The sequence below is a fragment of the Gorilla gorilla genome, chromosome 20 (genome assembly GCF_029281585.2).
Source record: "Gorilla gorilla gorilla isolate KB3781 chromosome 20, NHGRI_mGorGor1-v2.1_pri, whole genome shotgun sequence".
Classification (NCBI taxonomy): Eukaryota; Metazoa; Chordata; class Mammalia; order Primates; family Hominidae; genus Gorilla; species Gorilla gorilla.
Window position 1 is genome coordinate 67,100,105 of NC_073244.2, and position 22,437 is coordinate 67,122,541.

At 54.7% G+C, this 22,437-nt stretch overlaps 1 protein-coding gene across 5 annotated transcripts in view; it reads right to left on the reverse strand.

The window, feature by feature from the left end:
• PPP1R12C (protein phosphatase 1 regulatory subunit 12C) overlaps window positions 1-22,437 on the reverse strand; it is a 32,418-nt gene that overhangs the window by 9,019 nt on the left and 962 nt on the right. For all 5 annotated transcript variants that reach the window (XR_008673974.2, XM_055370572.2, XM_055370570.2 and 2 more), the window contains exons 2-6: window positions 18,314-18,444; window positions 18,116-18,234; window positions 9,046-9,205; window positions 4,553-4,697; window positions 4,386-4,460 (exon numbers count right to left, since the gene is read on the reverse strand). Coding sequence is in view for 4 of the 5 variants with exons in the window: in XM_055370572.2 (XP_055226547.1) it covers window positions 4,386-4,460; window positions 4,553-4,697; window positions 9,046-9,205; window positions 18,116-18,234; window positions 18,314-18,444 (630 nt within the window). In the remaining variant the exon portion in view is untranslated. The remainder of the gene's footprint in view (window positions 1-4,385; window positions 4,461-4,552; window positions 4,698-9,045; window positions 9,206-18,115; window positions 18,235-18,313; window positions 18,445-22,437) is intronic.

A 22,437-nucleotide genomic window follows, 5' to 3' on the forward strand; every position in this document is an offset into this window, starting at 1 on the left:
CACCACCGTCTTCACACCTTCCCCACGCAGCTCACCATCTTCACACCTTCCCCGCACAGTTCACCACCGTCTTCACACCTTCCCCACACAGTTCACCACCGTCTTCACACCTTCCCCACACAGTTCACCACCGTCTTCACACCTTCCCCACGCAGCTCACCATCTTCACACCTTCCCCGCACAGTTCACCACCGTCTTCACACCTTCCCCACGCAGCTCACCACCGTCTTCACACCTTCCCCACGCAGCTCACCATCTTCACACCTTCCCCACACAGTTCACCACCGTCTTCACACCTTCCCCACGCAGCTCACCACCGTCTTCACACCTTCCCCACGCAGCTCACCATCTTCACACCTTCCCCACACAGTTCACCACCGTCTTCACACCTTCCCCGCACAGCTCACCACCGTCTTCACACCTTCCCCGCGCAGTTCACCACCGTCTTCACCCCTTCCCCACACAGCTCACCACCGTCTTCACACCTTCCCCGCGCAGTTCACCACCGTCTTCACACCTTCCCCACGCAGTTCACCACCGTCTTCACCCCTTCCCCACACAGTTCACCACCGTCTTCACACCTTCCCCACACAGCTCACCACCGTCTTCACACCTTCCCCACGCAGCTCACCACCGTCTTCACCCCTTCCCCGCGCAGTTCACCACCGTCTTCACACCTTCCCCACACAGCTCACCACCGTCTTCACCCCTTCCCCACACAGTTCACCACCGTCTTCACACCTTCCCCACGCAGTTCACCACCGTCTTCACACCTTCCCCACACAGTTCACCACCATCTTCACACCTTCCCCACACAGCTCACCACCGTCTTCACACCTTCCCCACACAGCTCACCACCATCTTCACACCTTCCCCACACAGCTCACCACCGTCTTCACACCTTCCCCACACAGCTCACCACCATCTTCACACCTTCCCCACACAGTTCACCACCATCTTCACACCTTCCCCACACAGCTCACCACCGTCTTCACACCTTCCCCACACAGTTCACCATCTTCACACCTTCCCCACGCAGTTCACCACCGTCTTCACACCTTCCCCACACAGTTCACCACCGTCTTCACCCCTTCCCCACACAGTTCACCACCGTCTTCACACCTTCCCCACGCAGTTCACCACCGTCTTCACACCTTCCCCACACAGTTCACCACCGTCTTCACACCTTCCCCGCACAGTTCACCACCGTCTTCACCCCTTCCCCACACAGCTCACCACCGTCTTCACACCTTCCCCACGCAGCTCACCACCGTCTTCACACCTTCCCCACACAGTTCACCACCGTCTTCACACCTTCCCCGCACAGTTCACCATCTTCACACCTTCCCCACACAGTTCACCACCGTCTTCACCCCTTCCCCACACAGTTCACCACCGTCTTCACACCTTCCCCACACAGTTCACCACCGTCTTCACACCTTCCCCACACAGTTCACCATCTTCACACCTTCCCCGCACAGTTCACCACCGTCTTCACACCTTCCCCACACAGTTCACCACCGTCTTCACACCTTCCCCGCACAGTTCACCATCTTCACACCTTCCCCGCACAGTTCACCACCGTCTTCACACCTTCCCCACACAGTTCACCACCATCTTCACACCTTCCCCACGCAGCTCACCACCGTCTTCACCCCTTCCCCGCACAGCTCACCATCTTCACACCTTCCCCACGCAGCTCACCACCGTCTTCACCCCTTCCCCGCACAGCTCACCACCATCTTCACACCTTCCCCACACAGTTCACCACCGTCTTCACCCCTTCCCCGCACAGTTCACCATCTTCACACCTTCCCCACGCAGTTCACCACCGTCTTCACACCTTCCCCACACAGCTCACCACCGTCTTCACACCTTCCCCACGCAGTTCACCAGTCTTCACACCTTCCCCGCACAGCTCACCACCATCTTCACACCTTCCCCACACAGTTCACCACCGTCTTCACACCTTCCCCACGCAGTTCACCACTGTCTTCACACCTTCCCCGCACAGCTCACCACCATCTTCACACCTTCCCCACACAGCTCACCACCGTCTTCACACCTTCCCCGCACAGTTCACCACTGTCTTCACACCTTCCCCGCACAGCTCACCACCATCTTCACACCTTCCCCACACAGTTCACCACCGTCTTCACCCCTTCCCCGCACAGTTCACCATCTTCACACCTTCCCCACACAGCTCACCACCGTCTTCACACCTTCCCCACACAGCTCACCACCGTCTTCACACCTTCCCCACGCAGTTCACCAGTCTTCACACCTTCCCCGCACAGCTCACCACCATCTTCACACCTTCCCCACACAGTTCACCACCGTCTTCACACCTTCCCCACGCAGTTCACCACTGTCTTCACACCTTCCCCGCACAGCTCACCACCATCTTCACACCTTCCCCACACAGCTCACCACCGTCTTCACACCTTCCCCGCACAGTTCACCACTGTCTTCACACCTTCCCCGCACAGCTCACCACCATCTTCACACCTTCCCCACACAGTTCACCACCATCTTCACACCTTCCCCACACAGCTCACCACCGTCTTCACACCTTCCCCACGCAGTTCACCACCGTCTTCACCCCTTCCCCGCACAGCTCACCACCATCTTCACACCTTCCCCACGCAGTTCACCACCGTCTTCACACCTTCCCCACACAGCTCACCACCGTCTTCACACCTTCCCCGTGCAGCTCACCACCGTCTTCACCCCTTCCCCGCACAGCTCACCACCATCTTCACACCTTCCCCACGCAGCTCACCACCGTCTTCACCCCTTCCCCGCACAGTTCACCACCGTCTTCACACCTTCCCCACACAGCTCACCACCGTCTTCACACCTTCCCCACACAGCTCACCACCGTCTTCACCCCTTCCCCACACAGTTCACCACCGTCTTCACACCTTCCCCACGCAGCTCACCACCGTCTTCACACCTTCCCCACACAGTTCACCACCGTCTTCACCCCTTCCCCACGCAGTTCACCACCGTCTTCACCCCTTCCCCACACAGTTCACCACCGTCTTCACCCCTTCCCCGCACAGCTCACCACCGTCTTCACACCTTCCCTGCGCAGTTCACCACCGTCTTCACCCCTTCCCCACACAGTTCACCACCGTCTTCACACCTTCCCCACGCAGCTCACCACCGTCTTCACACCTTCCCCACACAGTTCACCACCATCTTCACACCTTCCCCACGCAGCTCACCACCGTCTTCACACCTTCCCCACGCAGTTCACCACCGTCTTCACACCTTCCCCACACAGTTCACCACCGTCTTCACACCTTTGTACTGGGAGGGCCCTTCATTCCTGCCCTTCTAGCAAACTCTTAGTGCTGTAGTACTCACGTCTTCCAGAAAGTGTCCCCAGATGCTCCCAGGCTGGGCTCCCCCCATATCTGGGCCCCCTGAGCTGACCCTGCCCCACCCATTAAACCCCTCATGGCCGTATCACCCTCAGGCCGGAAGCCACCATGCTCCTCGCCTGGCACTCGTGGCCCTCCTGGGTCTGCCCTGCCTTACGCTCCCCTCCCTGGGCACCTCAGGGCACCCACACTTGCCCCCCAGCCTGTATGAGATCTTCTCCTACATCCGTCAGCCTCCACTTCGCTCCTGCCAACCTTTCAAAAGAGGAAGCTGTCTCCACTCCCCTGCCCACGCACCAGAAGCTCTAGGCCTGGCCTCGGGAGCTTCCTGTCACCTCACAGAGCTCACTGAACGCTGGCATGGCTCTAGTGCTTTCCAGGGGCACGTACTCCTCCGAGCTCCTGACAGCACAATCCACGTGTCACGCATGACCCCTCATACAGGTGCGCACCATACCATTCCCATTTGACAGATAAGGAGACTGAGGCCCGGAAAGGAAAGTGGCTGGCTGAGACTCACGGCAGATCCATGGCAGAGCCGGGATTCCAACCCAGGCAGTCTGGCCAAGGCTCACGCCCTTCACTCCTTCACTCTAAGTTTTCCCAGCAAGGCTGCCCCGGGGATGGCTGGGGAACACCTTGTGGGTGACCAGCCCAGCCTGAGTCTAGGACAATCCTGCACATGGCTGCTGCCAAGGGCCACCGAGGTGATGAGGTGTGCTAAGCAACCTCATCAGGGTGTCAGACAACCCTGTCCAAATCCTTCTGCCGCCCCCGCCACCAGGCAGGCAGGAAGCTCTGCAGCCCCATCTCTGTCCTGCCCCGGCTGGGGGTCTCTCCTGAGGCTGGGGCTGGGGCTGGGTCACCAAGAGGGAAATAGCAGGTCGCTGGGGTGGTGGGTGTCAGAAGTCAGGGGGGTTCCCCCTCTGCACCCTCCTCTGAGGAGCTGAGGGGACATGGGGAGTCTGGGGTAAGCCCCTCAGCCCTGACACTCACGTCCTCCTGTTTCCGGGCCAGTTCCTCCAACAGGCTCAGTACTTCCTCATCGGCCAGGTCACAGGGACGCTGCCCCTGGGTCAGGGGAGGAGCAGGATCAGACAATGAAGGAGGTGCTGGGCCCTCCCCACGCCCTGCCCCTCACCAGCCTGGGCACTGGCCCTCACCGCGTGGGTCAGTGAGTCCATGCCCCCGCCATGCTCGGCCAGCAGGCGGCAGGCATCCTCCACGCCCCAGTGTGCCGCCGCGTGCAGGGGAGTCCAGCCGTCCCCGTCCCGGAGCTCCGGGTCGTAGCCAGCCTGAAGGAGCAACCTGGGGGCCAGGGAGGCTCAGGGTCAGAGGCCAAGGCGGGGCCCTTGGCCGAGGGCTGATTTCGGCCAGCGGTTTGGTAACGAGGTCCCAGGCCACGAGACTGAAACGTCCCTGGACAGGCTGGTAAAGAGCCACTGCCCAGCATCTGCTGCCACAAGAGGCCCCTCTGCACCAGGCCTTGTCCCTCCCCTTGGACCAGCACTTACATGTTAAACCCTGGCCCTGCAGGTGGCCTCTGGAACCTGCTCCTGGTGCTGGCAGGGGGTCACCCTGGCTGTGGGATTCCAAGGTGGCAGCAGTGGGGTGTAAGGAGGCAGCCCCGGAGGACGCAAGTGCAGGACCCTTGCCAGCCCCCATGCCTGTCAGAAGGATGCAACCCCCAAACACTACTGCTGTCTCAGGGCAGTAGTGTTCTAGGACCCGGGCTGGCTTCAAGCAGTGACTCCCAACCAGGGCAATGCTGTCCCCCAGGGGAGACCCAGCAGGTCTGCAGACGTCTTTGTTGTCATAACTTAGGGCAAGGGTTAGCAGCATTGGCTGGGTGGAGGCCAGGGAGGCTGCTCCATACCCGGCAGCGCTCAGAGCGCTCAGCAGCAGCCCCACAAGGAGAGGGACCTGACCCAACATGCTGCCAGCGCCCAGGCTGAGAAACCCTCACCCGAGACAGTGTTCTGCGAGAAAACAATAACCACCTTAAACCATTCAATCTGAGGGCAAAGGCAGGGTTACAAGTCCAAGGCCACTCTCCAAGCTCAGCTTAACGGTAGGACGTGTCTATTTTTGGAGAACTGGAATGAGTTTCTGTGTCAATGAGAAAGAGCTTCACAAAGTGGGAACAGATGGACAGCCTGGGATATTCTACAAAGAGGCCTTATAAGCACAAGTGCCTCTCTCTGGTCCCGCCCACCTTGCCCTTCACCTTTCCCACGCTTTGCCCGGAGCTCACCCTGCCCCAGCTGTGCTGGGCCCTCACTATTTCCCCAAGCGTCCGCTCACCGCTAGCCTCTGCACTTGCTGCTCTCAGCCAGGCAGTGTTCTGTGCCCTGCAGCATCTCACGCTGAGCCCCTTTTTGGCAGTCACCACCCCCTCACCCCTCTGTCTCCTGACCCCAAAGCCCCTCCTCATCACACTTGTCTTCTCCCATAACCCTATTTATATCTTAAGCCAGCAGTTCTCAACTGGGGCAATGCTGCCCCCCCAGGAGACATTTGGCCACGTCCAGAGACATTTTTGGTTCTCACAACCAGGGATGCTCCCAACATCCCATAGGTGGAGGCCAGGGAGGCTGCCCCACATCCTGTGATGCACGGGACGGCCCCGCAGCAAGAGCGATCCACCCAAAATGTCTGTCTCCCCACGAGGCTATGAGCCGCACACAGGCCCAGATCTGTCTTGTTTACCCATTTCCCTGGCACCTAACAGACTGCCTGGCACACAGCAGGGCTCAAAAATAAGCATCGAATGAGTAACATCAAATAAACATATACCTCTACTCTGCAACAAATGTTTTTTTGTTTTGGTTTGGTTTGGTTTTGACACGGAGTCTCACAGTCACCCAGGCTGGAGTGCAGTGGCACGATCTCCACTGACTGCAACCTCTGCCTCCTGGGTTCAAGCAATTCTCCTACCTCAGCCTTCCAGGTAGCTGGGATTACAGGTGCCTGCCACCATGCCCAGCTAATTTTTTGTATTTTTAATAGCGACGGGGTTTCACTGTGTTAGCCAGGCTGGTCTTGAACTCCTGACCTCATGATCCGCCTGCCTCGACCTCCCAAAGTGCTGGGATTACAGGCGTGATCCACCACGCCCAGCCTGCAACAGATCTTTGATGAGGAGAATGCTGGTTACATTATTTTAAAAATGTAGTCAGGCTAGGCACAGTGGCTCATGCCTATAATCCAGCACTCTGGGAGGCTGAGGCGGGCAGATCACTTGAGGTCAAGAGTTCGAGACCAGCCTGGCCAACGTGGCAAAACCTGTCTCTACTACAAACACAAAAATTAGCCGGGCATGGTGGAGCACACCTGTAATCACAGCTACTCAGGAGGTTGAGGCAGGAGAATTGCTTGAACCCAGGGGACAGAGGTTGCAGTGAGCTGAGACTGCGCCACTGCACTCCAGCCTGGCAACAGAGCGAGACTCCATCTTAAAAGTAAAAATAAAATAAAAAATGCAGTCAGTAGGTCTGAGTGTAAACATGTCCCCTTACAAAGGAGCAGCAATGACACTATAGTCATGAATATTTCTAAGTCCAAAGTGCTTCACTTCCACGAATATGGATTCCATTTCTCCCTTTACTAACAATACCCACACAGGCCCCCCGGCCGGACACAGGCCACCCAGCTGAAGACAAATCTACAACTGTTCCTGGCAGCGAGGAGCGGTCATGTGACTAGCGTCTGGCAAATGGGATGCTGGCGTTAAGTGGTGCCGCTTGCGGACTGCTCTCATGAAAGGAATGGATGTTTGCTCCTTTGCCCCCTTCTCTCTTCCTGCTGGCTGGGATGCAGGTGCAGTGGCAGGAGATGAAGCCGCCCCCAGGACTCAGGGGTGGAAGCCGTGGGAGGAAAAGGACACGGCCTCCAGGCCTGGGCACATCACTAGGCCCAACCATTTAGAGTTTCCAGTCCCCCTTGTCGTAAGGATCAGCTCAGGGATGGGCCCAGTCAGCAACAGAGCTGGGACTTGGCCAGACACTGAGGTCCAGGGGCTCTGCTTCAGCAGGTGCTAAGCAGAAGGGACAGCAGCCTGGAGCTGTTACAGGTGCTAAGCCGAAGGGACAGCGGCCTGGAGTGGTTACAGGTGCTAAGCAGAAGGGACAGCGGCCTGGAGCTGTTACAGGTGCTAAGCCGAAGGGACAGCGGCCTGGAGCGGTTAGAGGCATCTTATGTACCTCACCGAGAAAACCTGACTAAAAACTGTCAACATAGAGGTGAGCAGAGACAGGGAGGAATTCATGTTAACTTCATTTTTATACTAAATAATAAAGTATATGATCACACAAGAGAGAAGAGGGAACTGAAAAAAGAATGAGGAGCCTGAGGATGAGAACTGGAACCAACAACTTTAATAGAAAGGGGAAAGGCGGCCAAATAGGAACAAAATCTAAGACTGAGGTGAGGATGACAGAAAGGGAATGTGTACTATAACAATTTAAACTATATATGCACCTTGGTTGGGTGCAGTGGCTCACGCCTGTAACCCCAGCATTTTGGAAGACTGAGGCAGGCAGATTACCTGAGGTCAGGAGTTCAAGAGCAACCTGGCCAACATGGAGAAACCCCATCTCTGCTAAAAATACGAGTTAGCCAAGTGTGGTGGCGCACTCTCATAGTCACAGCTACTGGGGAGGCCGAGGCAGGAGAATTCCTTGAATCCAGGAGGTGGAGGTTGCAGTGAGCTATGATCACACCACTGCACTCCAGCCTAGGTGACAGAGCGAGACTCCGTCTCAAAAACAAACAAAAATAAACTATATATGCACCAAATAATCTAGTCTTAAAATATATACAAATTGTAACTGACAGAACTATAAGAAGAAACAAAGTCCATAATCACAGCAAGAATTTAAATGCACCTCTCATAGTAACTGACAGAATAAGCAGTGGGTGAAATATCACTAAAGATAAAGCACTACAAATAAAACAGCATGATTACAAGGTTGACCTAATAACCTACAGAGAACACTGTACCTGATGACACCATTCTTTTCCAACTTACATGTACTGGGGTATATAAGGTAAAACGATACATTTCAAAAGCTAGAATCATATGGAACCCATTCTCTGACCACAATGCAATTAAGCCAGGAAAATAGTAACAAAATGATGACTAGAAGTCCTATATATTTTGAAATTAGGCCAAGCACAGTGGCTTACACCTGTAATCCCAGCACTTTGGGAGGCTGAGGTAGGCGGATCACTTGAGCCCAGGAGTTCGAGACAAGCCTGGGCCACATGGTGAAACCCCAACTCTACAAAAATTAGCGGGGCATGGTGGTGTGCGTCTGTAGTCCCCACTATTCAGGAGGCTGAGGTAGGAGGATCACCTGAGCCTGGGGAGTTTGAGGCTGCAGTGAGCCACGACTGTGCCACTGCACTCCAGCCTGGGTGACATAGCAAGACCCTGTCTCAAAATAAATAAATAATAAAAGATTACAAATTGGGAAATATTTTACACTGAATGACAATAAAAAAAAGACTGCACATCAAAACTTGTGGGTACAGCTAAGGCTGTATTTAGAGGGAAATACATAGCCTTCGGTACATACATTTAAAAAGAAAGGGAAAGGACAAGATCCACAGGAAGGTATAAGACAGCAAGATGGAACAGACTGGCCCAACTCACCTCATCACCTCAATGTAGCCCTTGGCAGCAGCCACGTGCAGGGCAGAGGCACCTGTGCGGGGGTGCCGGGCCTCTGGCATGGCGCCCCCATTCAGCCAGCACCTCGTGTCATGAAGGAGCAATTCCTCTTCTGCCCGCTTGGCTGCCTCCACGTCCACACCTAGGAGGATAAGAGGCACGAGGTAGGACTCACACCCCGTGACCTGGAATACCCAGGGTCATACACTGGGCTGGCCAGGGTTCAGCCCAGTGACTTGCCCAGAGCTCTTCCCCCTGCTCCCCTCTGAGACTCAGGAGGCCCAGACTAGCCCAGTTGTTTCCCAACTGTACTCCATGCAGTCGTGTGTCCCACTCAGGGTCTCTGAGTCAGCGCTAAGCACTGGGAAAATGGAGATCACAGGCCTTTCCCCATTTCAACCAGAAATTCACCATATTTTTATTATTTTTAATATAAAACCATGGCCAGGTGCAGTGGCTCATGCCTGTAATCCCAGCAACTTTGAGAGGCCAAGGCAGGTGGATCACGAGCTCAGGACTTCAAGACCAGCCTGGCCAACACAGTGAAACCCCATCTCTACTAAAATTGCAAAAAAAAAAAAAATTTAGCCAGGTGTGGTGGCAGGTGGCTGTAGTCCCAGCTACTTGGGAGGCTGAGGCAGGAGAATCGCTTGAACCCGGGAGTTGGAGGTTGCAGTGAGCTGAGATCACGCCACTGCACTCCAGCCTGGGCAACACAGTGAGACTCTGTCTTAAAAAAAAAAAAAAAAAATATATATATATATATATATACACACACACACATACAAAATACACATACAAAAATGTAAATATAAAAAATATTTATATTATATATAAAACCTATATATATGCATCTCCTATATATATAACACCTATATATACACATATCCTATATATATAAAACCTATACATATATCTCTCCTATATATGTAACATATATAGACAGAAGTGGTAATGGTGATAAAATGTATGAAGATGCTGGATTAAGATTATATTGGGGGGTGGCACAACGGCTCATGCCTGTAATCCCAACACTTTGGGAGACCAAGGTGGGCAGATCACCTGAGGTCAAGAGTTCGAGACCAGCCTACCCAACGTGTTGAAACCGTGTCTCTTCTAAAAATACCAAAATTAGCTCAGCATGGTGACTTATGCCTGTAATCCCGGTTACTTGGGAGGCTGAGGCGGAAGGATCTCTTGAATCTTGGAGGCGGAAGTTGCAGTGAGATTGCACCACTGCACTCCAGCCTGGGTGATAGAGTGAGACTCCGTCTCCAAAAAAAAAAAAAAAATTATATTGGTAGTGACAGGAAAAGTTAGATGTAATTGAGCACTGGATTTGCTCAGTAAACTTTAGGCCATATATATATATATGGTCTCACTCTGTCACCCAGGCTGGAGTGCAGTGGCACGATCTTGGCTCACTGCAACTTCTGCCTCCCAGGTTCAAGCGGTTCTCCTGCCTCAGCTTCTTGAGTAGCTGGGATTACAGGCACACGCCACCACACCCAGCTAACTTTTGTATTTTTAATAGAGATAGGGTTTCATCATGTTGGTCAGGCTGGTCTTGAACTCCTGACCTCATGATCCACCCGCCTCGGCCTCCCAAAGTGCTGGAATTACAGGCAGGAGCCACCGCATCTGACCCTTTTTTTTTTTTGAGACAGGACCTCACACTGTCACCCAGGCTGGAGTACAGTGGTGCAATTATGGCTCACTGAAGCCTCAAATTCCCAGGCTCAAGGGATCCTCCTGCCTTGGCCTCCCAAAGCGCTGGGATTACCGGCATGAGCCACCACACCTGGCTGTGTCATTTCTTTAAAGGAGTCACCAACTGTTCAATCCTATTATAGCCGAATGGGTCTCAATTCAGGGAGGGGAAGGGAGGGTGACTGGCTTTTTATTCAACCACAGTCAGCGCCCTCTGCATGTCTGCTGCACATCCTTCTGCAATTTGCTTCTTGTGTTCAACATGTTGCTGAGATCTGTATCTGTAGACAGAGCCCTTGCCCAGGGGTCAGAAAGCTATAGCTTGTGCGTGTTGACCACCTGTTGTGTTTTCTTTATCTTTTGTTGTGGTGGTGGTGGTAAAATAAACAACATAAAATTTACCAACTTCCCTGTTTTAAAGTGCACAATTCAGTGGCATTTAGGATACCTCCAATATTATGCAACCATCACCACTATCTACTTCCTGAGCTTTTTCATGATCCCAAATGGATACTGTATCCAAGAAGAAGTCACTCCCAGCCAGGCACCATGGCTCATGCCTGTAATCCCAGTACTTTGGGAGGCCAAGATGGGAGATCACTTGAGCCCACTAGTTTGAGAACAGCCTGAGCAACATAGGGAGACCCTGTCTCTAGAAAAATAAAATTAGCTGGGCATGGTGGTGCACACCTATGGTCTCAGCTACTTGGGAGGCTGAGATGGGAGGATCACTTGGGCCCAGGAGGTCAAGGCTGCAGTGAGCCATTATCACTCCACCGCACTCCAGCCTGGGAGGCAGAGTGAGATCCCGTATTAAAAAAAAAAAAAAAAAGAGTCACTTCTCAGACCTCCCTCTCCGCCAGCCCCTTGCACCCAGCAATCTTTCTGTCCCTGCGGATTTGCCTATTCTGAAAGGCGATTTTTGTCAATAAACGTGGGATGGAACACAGTCATTCCCATTCATTCACACACCATCCCTGGCAGTCTCCCACTTCACAGCACTGGTGGAATAGTGGTGCCAGGCATGGTGTGTCCCACAACACCTGAAACATTCATTGTCTAGCCCTTTACAGAGAAAGTTTGCTGACCCCTGCTTAGATCACTCATTTAGAGTTTAGTGATTGATCCATCCTCTTTGGTGTGGGCTCCGACCTCTTACTACTGCAAACAATGGGCAGATGAACGTCTGCCCATGGTTGGGAAGGCCTCTCTCGGGCTGCCCAGGAGTGGAACTGCTAGAACAAGGCAAAGCTGGGGCCTTCGGCTATAATCCATGCCGACCAACCACTTCCCAAAGTAGCTGGAATCATCACCTTTCCCACCAGGCAGAAATCAGCTCCCGTGTCCGCCCTTGTCAGCACTTGGAGCTATCCAATGGTCGATTCCGCCTGCCTCCAAGGGTAACTCCCCCTCTTCCAGCTGACTTGGATGCTAGAATTCCAAGTGAGCTGGCTTCAAATGTTTCAAAAACACATCATGTCTTCTTCCCGCCAGTTCCATGCCCCTGTGCAAAGTGGCCAGGGAGGGTCCCTTCTGCGTAGGACATGGTGCTGCTGGGTGTCCCTGCAGCACAGCTGCTGCTTGGGCGTCCCTGCAGCACAGCTGCTGCTTGGGCCTACAAAAATCCATTCTCCCTTCCCCTGTGACCTCATCTTGACTTTCCTCACCCACACTTTGCCCCATATGGTTTCAGTGTGGCCGGGCCCATAGCCTGGCTCCAGGGTGCGCACATCACCAGGCCTTCCTGTCACCTTTGCAACAGTGATGGGCTCAGGAGCTGCCATCTGACCAAGGTGGCCCAGTGAGCATCACGCACAGGGCAAGAGGTGCTGTGTTTTGGCTGTGATATGGGCCTGCAGTAGGACCCATGCTGAGTGCCTCACGGAGACAACCTGCCTAAGAGTGAAGCCAACAGAGTTCAGCAGAGTGATAGACAGATGCTCTGGACTTCACTTGTGCCCCTGGATCAAACTATGCCTAAAGCCCATATGGACTTCAGCTACATAAGGCCATAGACTGCCTTTAAAAAAAGAAAATGTGACCGGGCACGGTGACTCACGCCTGTAATCCCAGCACTTTGGGGGGCCGAGACGGGTGGATCAGCTGAGGTCAGGAGTTCAAAACCAACCTGGCCAACATGGTGAAACCCCATCTCTACTAAAAATACAAAAATTAGCTGGGCATGGTGGCGGGTGCTTGTAATCCCACTTACTTGGAAGGCTGAGGCAGGAGACTCGCTTGAACCCGGGAGGCAGAGGTTGCAGTGAGTCAAGACCATGCCACTGCACTCCAGCCTGAGCAACAAGAGTGAAACTCCATTGCTGCTGTTTTTCACAACAGCAAAGACTTGGAACCAACCCGAATGTCCATCAATGATAGACTGGATTAAGAAAATGTGGCACATATACACCATGGAATACTATGCAGCCATAAAAAAGGATGAGTTCATGTCCTTTGTAGGGACATGGATGAAGCTGGAAACCATCACTCAGCAAACTATCGCAAGGACAGAAAACCAAACACTGCATGTTTTCACTCATAGGTGGGAATTGAACAATGAGAACACTTGGACACAGGAAGGGGAACATCACACACTGGGGCCTGTCGTGGGGTGGGGGGAGGGACAGCATTAGGAGATATACCTAATGTAAATGACGAGTTAATGGGTGCAGCACACCAACATGGCACATGTATACATATGTAACAAACCTGCACGTTGTACACATGTACCATAGAACTTAAAGTATAAATTAAAAAAATAAAAAATAAAAATAAAAATAAAGAAAATTCATCTCAGAGTGAAAAAAATGTGGTAAAATACACACAGTATAAAATTTACCATCTTTTTTTTTTTTTTTTTTTTTGAGATGCTGAGTCTTGCTCTGTTGCCCAGGCTGGAGTGCAGTGGTGAGATCTCAGCTCACTGCAACCTCCATCTCCTGGGTTCAAGCAATTCTCCTGCCTCAGCCTCCCGAGTAGCTGGGACTATAGGTGTACATCGCTATGCCCGGCTAACTTTTATATTTTCAGCAGAGACAGGGTTTCACCATGTTGGCCAGGCTGGTCTCAAACTCCTGACCTCAGGTGATCTGCCCACCTCGGCCTCCCAAAGTGCTGGATTACAGGCCTGAGCCACCACGCCCAGCCTAAAATTTACCATTTTAACCCCAATTCAGTGGCATTAAGTAGTCACAATTGGTTATTGTGCAACCAATCTCCAGAATTTTTTCATCTTGCAAAATTAAAATCGTGTACCCTAGGTCAGGGACAATGGCTCACACCTGCAATCCCAGCACTTTGGGAGGCCAAGGTGGGTGTGGATCACTTGAGCTCAAGAGTTCCAGACTAGCCTGGGCAACGTGGTGAAACCCCGTCTCCACAAAAAATATAAAAATCATTTTAAAAAATGTGTACCCACTAAACTACTTCCTATTCTCCCCACTCCTCCCAGTCCCTGACTACAGCCATTCTACTGTCTGTCTCCACTATTTTGACTATTCTGGGTACCTCACAGACGTGGAATCAGACAGTAATTGTCCTTCTGTGACTGGCTTATTTTCACTTTTCACTTAGCATAATGTCCTCAAGATACATCTACATTGTGTGTTTTTTGTTTTGTCTTGTTTTGTTTTTTGTTTTGAGACACAGTTTCCTCTTGTTGCTCAGGCTAGAGTGCAGTGGCATGATCTTGGCTCACCACAACCTCCACCTCCCAGGTTCGAGCGATTCTCCCGCCTCAGCCTCCTGAGCAGCTGAGGTTACAGGGATGTGCCACCACCCCCAGCTAATTTTGTATTTTTAGTAGAGACAGGGTTTCTCCATGTCGGTCAGGTTGGCCTCAAACTCCCGACCTCAGGTGATCCGCCCGCCTTGGCCTCCCTAAGTGCTGGGATGAAGACTGAATCATGTCCCACCGCATGGATGGGCCACATGTTGATTTTCCATTCATTTGATGACGGGCACTAGGTTGCTCCTACCTCTGGGCTATTGTGAACAATGCTATGAACATGGGTATATAAATTGCCTTTTCTGTTTTGGTTTATTTGGTTGAGACAGGGTCTTGCCCCCAGGCTGGAGTGACCGTGGTTCACTGCATCTTCCACCTCCCAGGCTCAAGCAATCTTCTCACCTCAGCCTACTGAGTAGCTGGGAGCGCACGTGCATTCCCACGCCTGGCTAATGTGTTTTGTTTTATAGAGATGGGTTCTCACTAGGTTTCCCAAGCTGGTCTCAAACTCCTGGGCTCAAGAGATCCTCCCATCTTGGCCTCCCAAAGTGCTGGGCTTACAGGTCTGAGCCACTGTGCCAGGCCTCAAATGGCCTTTTCCGGCCTGAGCCAGGAGGAACAGGTTTTGGTTCTTGCAAAGAGTCATGCCCGATTCGGCCCCTGAGTCGACTGGGCCAGAGGACTTCGCGGTGTTGGAGGGAGCGGTGGCTCCAGGCCACGAGGTGACTGGCTGAGCAGATCACGTGCTCTCACTGAACCCCAGACCCAGAGAGAGGAAAACAGCAAGTAAGCCAGGGACAGCGAAGGGGATGGTCGTGCCTGAGGCCGGTCTGTCTTCTCTCCCAGCCCTGCCTGTGAGTGGCTGCCAGGGCCACACTATGGCCAGAGCCAGTCTGGATGCCAGCACCTCGGGGAATTCTGCATCATGTGGGCGTGTCCTGCAGGGGGCGCAAAAGCCCCCACCCTCCTTAGAGCTGGGGTGCAGCCTGTGACCCAGGTCCTGCGCACTGCAGCCCCTCTGAGGCTCCTGTGTGGAGCCGGGTGTCACAGGCAGACGCCTTCTGATTTGGGGCCGCAGAGTCCCACCCCAAGCAGTGCGGCTGAGGGTCTTTCCAGTGGCCCCAGTGGTCTTAATTCCTGGCTGATCCTACAAGCCAATATCCCCCACCAACGTATCCCTCCCTCCCAGCCTTCTCCTCACCCCACGGGAGGGAAGAAGCATGGCCCCCTCTGAGAAGCTGATGCAAGTTATGAGCAATTTCTGCAGGAAAATACAATGTCAGAAAGTTCACAGACCCCCTGGAGGCCATTCCCAGCCTCCCTGGGGTCCAAGGGAAAAGGAGGACTGATCCGACAGAGGGAGCCTAAATCACCCAGATCTGGATCCCTAGCTGGGCCCTGAACCAGAGCGGGAGAGGCTACAAAGAATGTCAAGGACAAACGCAGGCAACAGTGTAGCATCAAGGTTGGTGCGGTGGGTGATAGTGTAGCATCGAGGTTGGTGCGGTGGGTGAGAGTGTAGCATCGAGGTTGGTGCGGTGGGTGAGAGTGTAGCACCGAGGTTGGTGCGGTGGGTGAGAGTGTAGCATCAAGGTTAGTGCAGTGGGTAAGAGTGTAGCATCAAGGTCAACACAGGGGGTAGCGTGTTGCACCCCTACTGTGGTTCTGCAGGAGGTTTTCCTTGTGGCAGGAGATACCTGCTGTGCATCAGGCGAAGATGTACAATGCCTGCAACACAGTCTCAAAATGGCCGGGCTCACGCCTGTAATCCCAGCACTTTGGGAGGCCGAGGCCAGCAGATCGCCTGAGGTCAGGAGTTGGAGACCAGCCTGGTCAACATGGTGAAACCCCATCTCTATTAAAAATGCAAAATTAGCTGGGCATGCTGGCGCATGCCTGTAATCTCAGCTACCCAGAAGCTGAGGCAGGAGAATCGCTTGAACCCAGGAGGTGGAGGTTGCAGTGAGCCGAAATCATGCCATTGCACTCCAGCCTGGGCAAAAAGTGAAACTCTGTTTCAAAAAAAAAAAAAAAAGGCTCAGGAATGGAAAGGCAGGGGTGGGGTGGTAAGAAAGGAAGGGAGAGATGGAGGGAAAAAACAGGAGGAGAAAGGATAGGAAAAAATGTGTTTATGTCTATACCTGGGAAGAGATTGCAAGGGAGGGACAGAGAGAAGGAACACAAATCTATCAAAAAGTTAAAAGCTGATGATTCTATACTGTATGATTCCCTTTGTGTGAAGTGTACAAAACAGCAAATCCACAGAGACAGAAGGCAGAGAGGGCTTCGTGGTGGGGGGGGTGGTGCATGGTTGGGGGTGATGGCTAAGCGGTTGCAGGGTTTCACTGGGGGATGATGAAAATGTTCTACAATCAATGTGGTCATGAATGCCCAACCCTGTGAATATACTAAAAAGCACTGAAGTGTGCACTTTGGGTGAATTGTAGGGTAGGTGAATTACATCTCAAAAAGCTGTCTAAAAAACAAAAACAAAAAAGAAAAAGCACTGGCGAATCTTAGTGAAAGTCATATGGGTAGTCACATGCTATTGCTTCAACTTTTCTGTAAATCTGAAGCGTTCCCAAAATAAAAAGTTGGAGGAGGAAGGAGACAGAATCCAGGCCCAGGGCTGATTTGACCCACTCCCCATTTCAACCAAAGAGGGGCTCCCGAACCTCAGATCTCCACCGCCACGTGTCCCACTAGCTAGTCCTCCCGCATGGCTCTCGTGGCCCCCTGAACCCACGCGGAATCCTATCCTTTTTCAGCCTGGCCAGCGGCCCCGTCAGGACAGCCCCGTCAGAAGTCTCGGAGGCTGTCGGTATCTCATTTCCTCGTCAGTCTCCCTTTCCTTCCACACGGTCCCCTGGAGCCTGCCGGGAACCATGCTCACACCCTTCCACCCCAACCCAGCCAGACCCTGACGACCACCCCATGAAGCGGCACCGGTGGTCCTGTTTTAGGAAATCAGGGAAGCGAGCTTCAGGGACGTGCCTGGAGTCACCAGTCACAGGCAGAGCTGGGAGGCAAGCCCAGGACTTTAGAAGACATGCTGGGGACCCAGGGATCCTGTGTGGCCATCACACACCTGCTAGAAGCAACACCCCTTCCCTAGAAAAATGAACCTGGCCAGACACAGTTTCAGGGGCTCCTGGACCCCATATGAAGGCTCCTGGGGTACCATGAGTCTCAGAGGACAGGGAGACCAGTCCCTGGCAACCCCTACATGCCCCTACTCCCCCCCCAAGTAAACGCATCCCCTCCCAGAAAGACCTGCGGCAGGGTTCCAGCAATCCTACCTAACGCACTCCTGGGTGAGTCCCTCCACCCACCCACCCCGCCCCGGCATTCCAATCCCCTCAGTTACTCAGGGGGATTGACAATCCCAGTTGGTAGGGGTTTGAGTTCTCATCCTGTGCGTCTGCTGGGCTCCAAGCAATCCTGGAGGCAGGCCCCTACACCCCCATTTCACAGGTGAGGAAACTGAGGCACAAAGAAAGACAATCCTAGGAAGCAGGGTCAGCCTCGGTGCCCAGGCCGCCTCTAAAGCTCTCAGCCTGGAGACCACGGGTGAGGAGGTGTCCCCCACCCCACACACAGCACACCAGAGCCCACCTCGGCGGGCGATCTCTGCCTTCAGCAGCCCCTCCATGGCGTCCGACTCAGCCAGGTCCAGGGGCAGGTCCCCGTCACTGTTGACGGCGGCGATGTTGGCCCCGTGGCTCAGGAGGTACCTGGGGGTGGGGGCTGGTCAGGGCTGAGGGTCCAGGCCCCCACCCCGACCAGGTCCTGCCCGGCCCTCCCTTGCCTCACCTGGCGATATCTAGGTAGCCACAGGAGGCGGCCACGTGCAGTGGCGTCCAGCCCTCGTTGTCTGCCTGGTTCACAGTGGCGCCCTGCTCCACCAAGAAGCGCACCACCTCCAGGTTCTCATCAATGCAGGCCTGGGGGTGGGAAACAGCCGTCAGCCGCACCTACCCCAGCCACGGTGTCCCAGCAAGTCGGGACTCCAGAGGGAGCCACGAAAACAGATCCAGGGACACGGTGCTAGGACAGTGGGGAAAATGACCCAACAGCCTCTGGCCACTGGCTGTTTAAGATACGCCTGGTTGCCCAGTGGTCAGGTCGGCCAGGCCTTCAGTGCTCAGTGGAAACCACAAAAGGACTCCTGGCTACCTGCAAACAGGAAGTGAACGGGGAAGCGATGGGGCTTCTCATCTGGGTGCGGGAACCCCACATGGTACTTGTTAGACACAGCAAAACCCCCGTCACCGCCCACAGGTGGCGCTTCCAGTGCTCAGACTAGGGAAGAGGTTCCAGCCCCTCCTCCTTCAGAGCCAGGAGTCCTGGCCCCCAGCCCCTCCTGCCTTAAACCCAGCCAGGTCCTTCCACGGGTCAAGCCTGGAAACCACCCCAGCAGATACTCTGCAGGAACGAAGCCATGGGCCCAGGGCTATGCAGGGTGGAGGAAGGCCACCCTGTGCTGGGACAGACTCAGGGGCCTGGGCGGGACTCCCAGAGGGGTGAGACAGCTGCACACCTGTGTGCCTGGGCCCCAGGCTGTCACACTCCAGTTCACTGAGGCCCCCTCTGCACGGGGCCCTGCGGCCAGGGGCTGACACGGGCCACCGTTTCTCATTCTTCCCTTAGGGGTCCAAAACTTGGGGGGACAAAAGCCGAAGTCCAGGGGTTCGGAGGAGGGACTTGCCCCAGGCCTTGTGGACACTGGGTGGGCTCCGGGACCTGAACTGGAGCTGAGGGAGGAGTGAAGCTAAACTCCTAGATCCACGGGATAAATTAACCCCCAAGTCCCTCACCTCTCCAAAGCTGCCCATCTGGAGGAGGCGGGAGGGAGCTACGAGGGCCAAGAGCATGAGGTCATGGAAACTCGGGCTGTGAAGGGGCCGCACGTGCCCTGGGAACGGGATGAACTCGGCTCGTTTATTTCCACCCAGTTGTCATGGCGATAGGGGAGGGGGGCAAGGAGAGCAATGGGCCTTTCCCTTTCAAGGACCTGCCCAGTACAGGCATCCCTGTGAAAGATGCCTGAGGCCTGGGCACCAGGGACTCCAGAGTCCAGGCCCAACCCCTCCCCATTCAACCCAGGAGGCCAGTCCAAGCCCCTCCCCCACTCAACCCAGGAGGCCAGGCCCCAGCCCTTCCGCCCTCAGATGAAGGAGTCCAGGCCCCCAGCCTCTCCCCATTCAGACCCAGGGGTCCAGGCCCAGCCCCTCCTCCCTAAGACCCAGAAGTCCAGGCCCCCAGCCCCTCCTCCCTCAGACCCAGGAGTCCAGGCCCCAGTCCCTCCTCCCTCGGACCCAGGAGTCCAGGCCCCCAGTCCCTCCACCCTCAGACCCAGGAGTCCAGGCCCCAGCCCCTCCTCCCTCAGACCCAGGAGTCCAGGCCCCAGCCCCTCCTCCCTCAGACTCAGGAGTCCAGGCCCCAGCCCCTCCTCCCTCGGACCCAGGAGTCCAGGCCCCCAGTCCCTCCACCCTCAGACCCAGGAGTCCAGGCCCCGGCCCCTCCTCCCTCAGACCCAGGAGCCCAGGGCCCCAGCTCTTCTCTGTTCAGCCCTAAGAATCCTGGCTCCAGCCCCTCCTACTCTAGCCACTAAGGCAATTGGGGGGCAGGAATGGGGGCAGGGTACCAGCCTCACCAAGTGGTTGATAAACCCACGTGGGGTACCCTAAGAACTTGGGAACAGCCACAGCAGGGGGGCGATGCTTGGGGACCTGCCTGGAGAAGGATGCAGGACGAGAAACACAGCCCCAGGTGGAGAAACTGGCCGGGAATCAAGAATCACCCAGAGACAGTGACCAACCGTCCCTGTTTTCCTAGGACTGAGGGTTTCAGCGCTAAAACTAGGCTGTCCTGGGCAAACAGCATAAGCTGGTCACCCCACACCCAGAACTGACCCAAACCCAGCTCCCCTGCTTGTTGGCCATGTAACCTGAGAAGGGAATCCCTCCTCTCTGAACCCCAGCCCACCCCAATCCTCCAGGCCTCCTGGTATACCCCGAAGAGTGAGTTTGCCAAGCAGTCACCCCACAGTGGGAGGAGAATCCATCCAAAAGGCAGCCTGGTAGACAGGGCTGGGGTGGCCTCTCGTGGGGTCCAGGCCAAGTAGGTGGCCTGGGGCCTCTGGGGGATGCAGGGGAAGGGGGATGCAGGGGAACGGGGATGCAGGGGAACGGGGCTCAGTCTGAAGAGCAGAGCCAGGAACCCCCGTAGGGAAGGGGCAGGAGAGCCAGGGACGAGAAAGGGGGACAGGGAAGCCTGAGCGCCTCTCCTGGGCTTGCCAAGGACTCAAACCCAGAAGCCCAGAGCAGGGCCTTAGGGAAGCGGGACCCTGCTCTCGGCGGAGGAATATGTCCCAGATAGCACTGGGGACTCTTTAAGGAAAGAAGGATGGAGAAAGAGAAAGGGGGTAGAGGCAGCCACGACCTGGTGAACACCTAGGACGCACCATTCTCACAAAGGGAGTTTTCCACACGGACATCCCCCTCCTCACCACAGCCCTGCCAGGACAGGGCTGGCTACTGGCCTTATCTCACAGGTAAAACTGACGCACGGAGGAACAATATAAATTCGGGACTAGAAAGGTGAAGAGCCAAAGTTAGAACTCAGGACCAACTTATTCTGATTTTGTTTTTCCAAACTGCTTCTCCTCTTGGGAAGTGTGAGGAAGCTGCAGCACCAGGATCAGTGAAACGCACCAGACGGCCGCGTCAGAGCAGCTCAGGTTCTGGGAGAGGGTAGCGCAGGGTGGCCACTGAGAACCGGGCAGGTCACACATCCCCCACTTCCCTCCCACCCCCTGCCAAGCTCTCCCTCCCAGGATCCTCTCTGGCTCCATCGTAAGCAAACCTTAGAGGTTCTGGCAAGGAGAGAGATGGCTTCAGGAAATGGGGGTGTGTCACCAGATAAGGAATCTGCTCAACAGGAGGTGGGGGTTAGACCCAATATCAGGAGACTAGGAAGGAGGAGGCCTAAGGATGGGGCTTTTCTGTCACCAATCCTGTCCCTAGTGGCCCCACTGTGGGGTGGAGGGGACAGATAAAAGTACCCAGAACCAGAGCCACATTAACCGGCCCTAGGAATATAAGGTGGTCCCAGCTCGGGAACACAGGATCCCTGGAGGAAGCAAACATGCTGTCCTGAAGTGGATATAGGGGCCCGGGTTGGAGGAAGAAGACTAGCTGAGCTCTGGGACCCCTGGAACATGCCATGACAGGGGGCTGGAAGAGCGAGCACAGACTAGAGAGGTAAGGGGGGTAGGGGAGCTGCCCAAATAAAAGGAGTGAGAGGTGACCCAAATCCACAGGAGAACGGGGTGTCCAGGCAAAGAAAGCAAGAGGATGGAGAGGTGGCTAAAGCCAGGGAGACGGGGTACTTTGGGGTTGTCCAGAAAAAACGGTGATGATGCAGGCCTACAAGAAGGGGAGGCGGGGACGCAAAGGAGAGACATCCGTCGGAGAAGGCCATCCTAAGAAACGAGAGATGGCACAGGCCCCAGAAGGAGAAGGAAAAGGGAACCCAGCGAGTGAAGACGGCATGGGGTTGGGTTAGAGAGGAGAGATGCCCGGAGAGGACCCAGACAAGGGGAGGATCCGCTCAGAGGACATCACGTGGTGCAGCGCCGAGAAGGAAGTGCTCCGGAAAGAGCATCCTTGGGCAGCAACACAGCAGAGAGCAAGGGGAAGAGGGAGTGGAGGAAGATGGAACCTGAAGGAGGTGGCAGGGAAGGATCTGGGCCAGCCGTAGAGGTGACCCAGGCCACAAGCTGCAGACAGAAAGCGGCACAGGCCCAGGGGAGAGAATGCAGGTCAGAGAAAGCAGGACCTGCATGGGAAGGGGAAACAGTGGGCCAGAGGCGGCGCAGAAGCCAGTAGAGCTCAAAGTGGTCCGGACTCAGGAGAGAGACGGCAGCGTTAGAG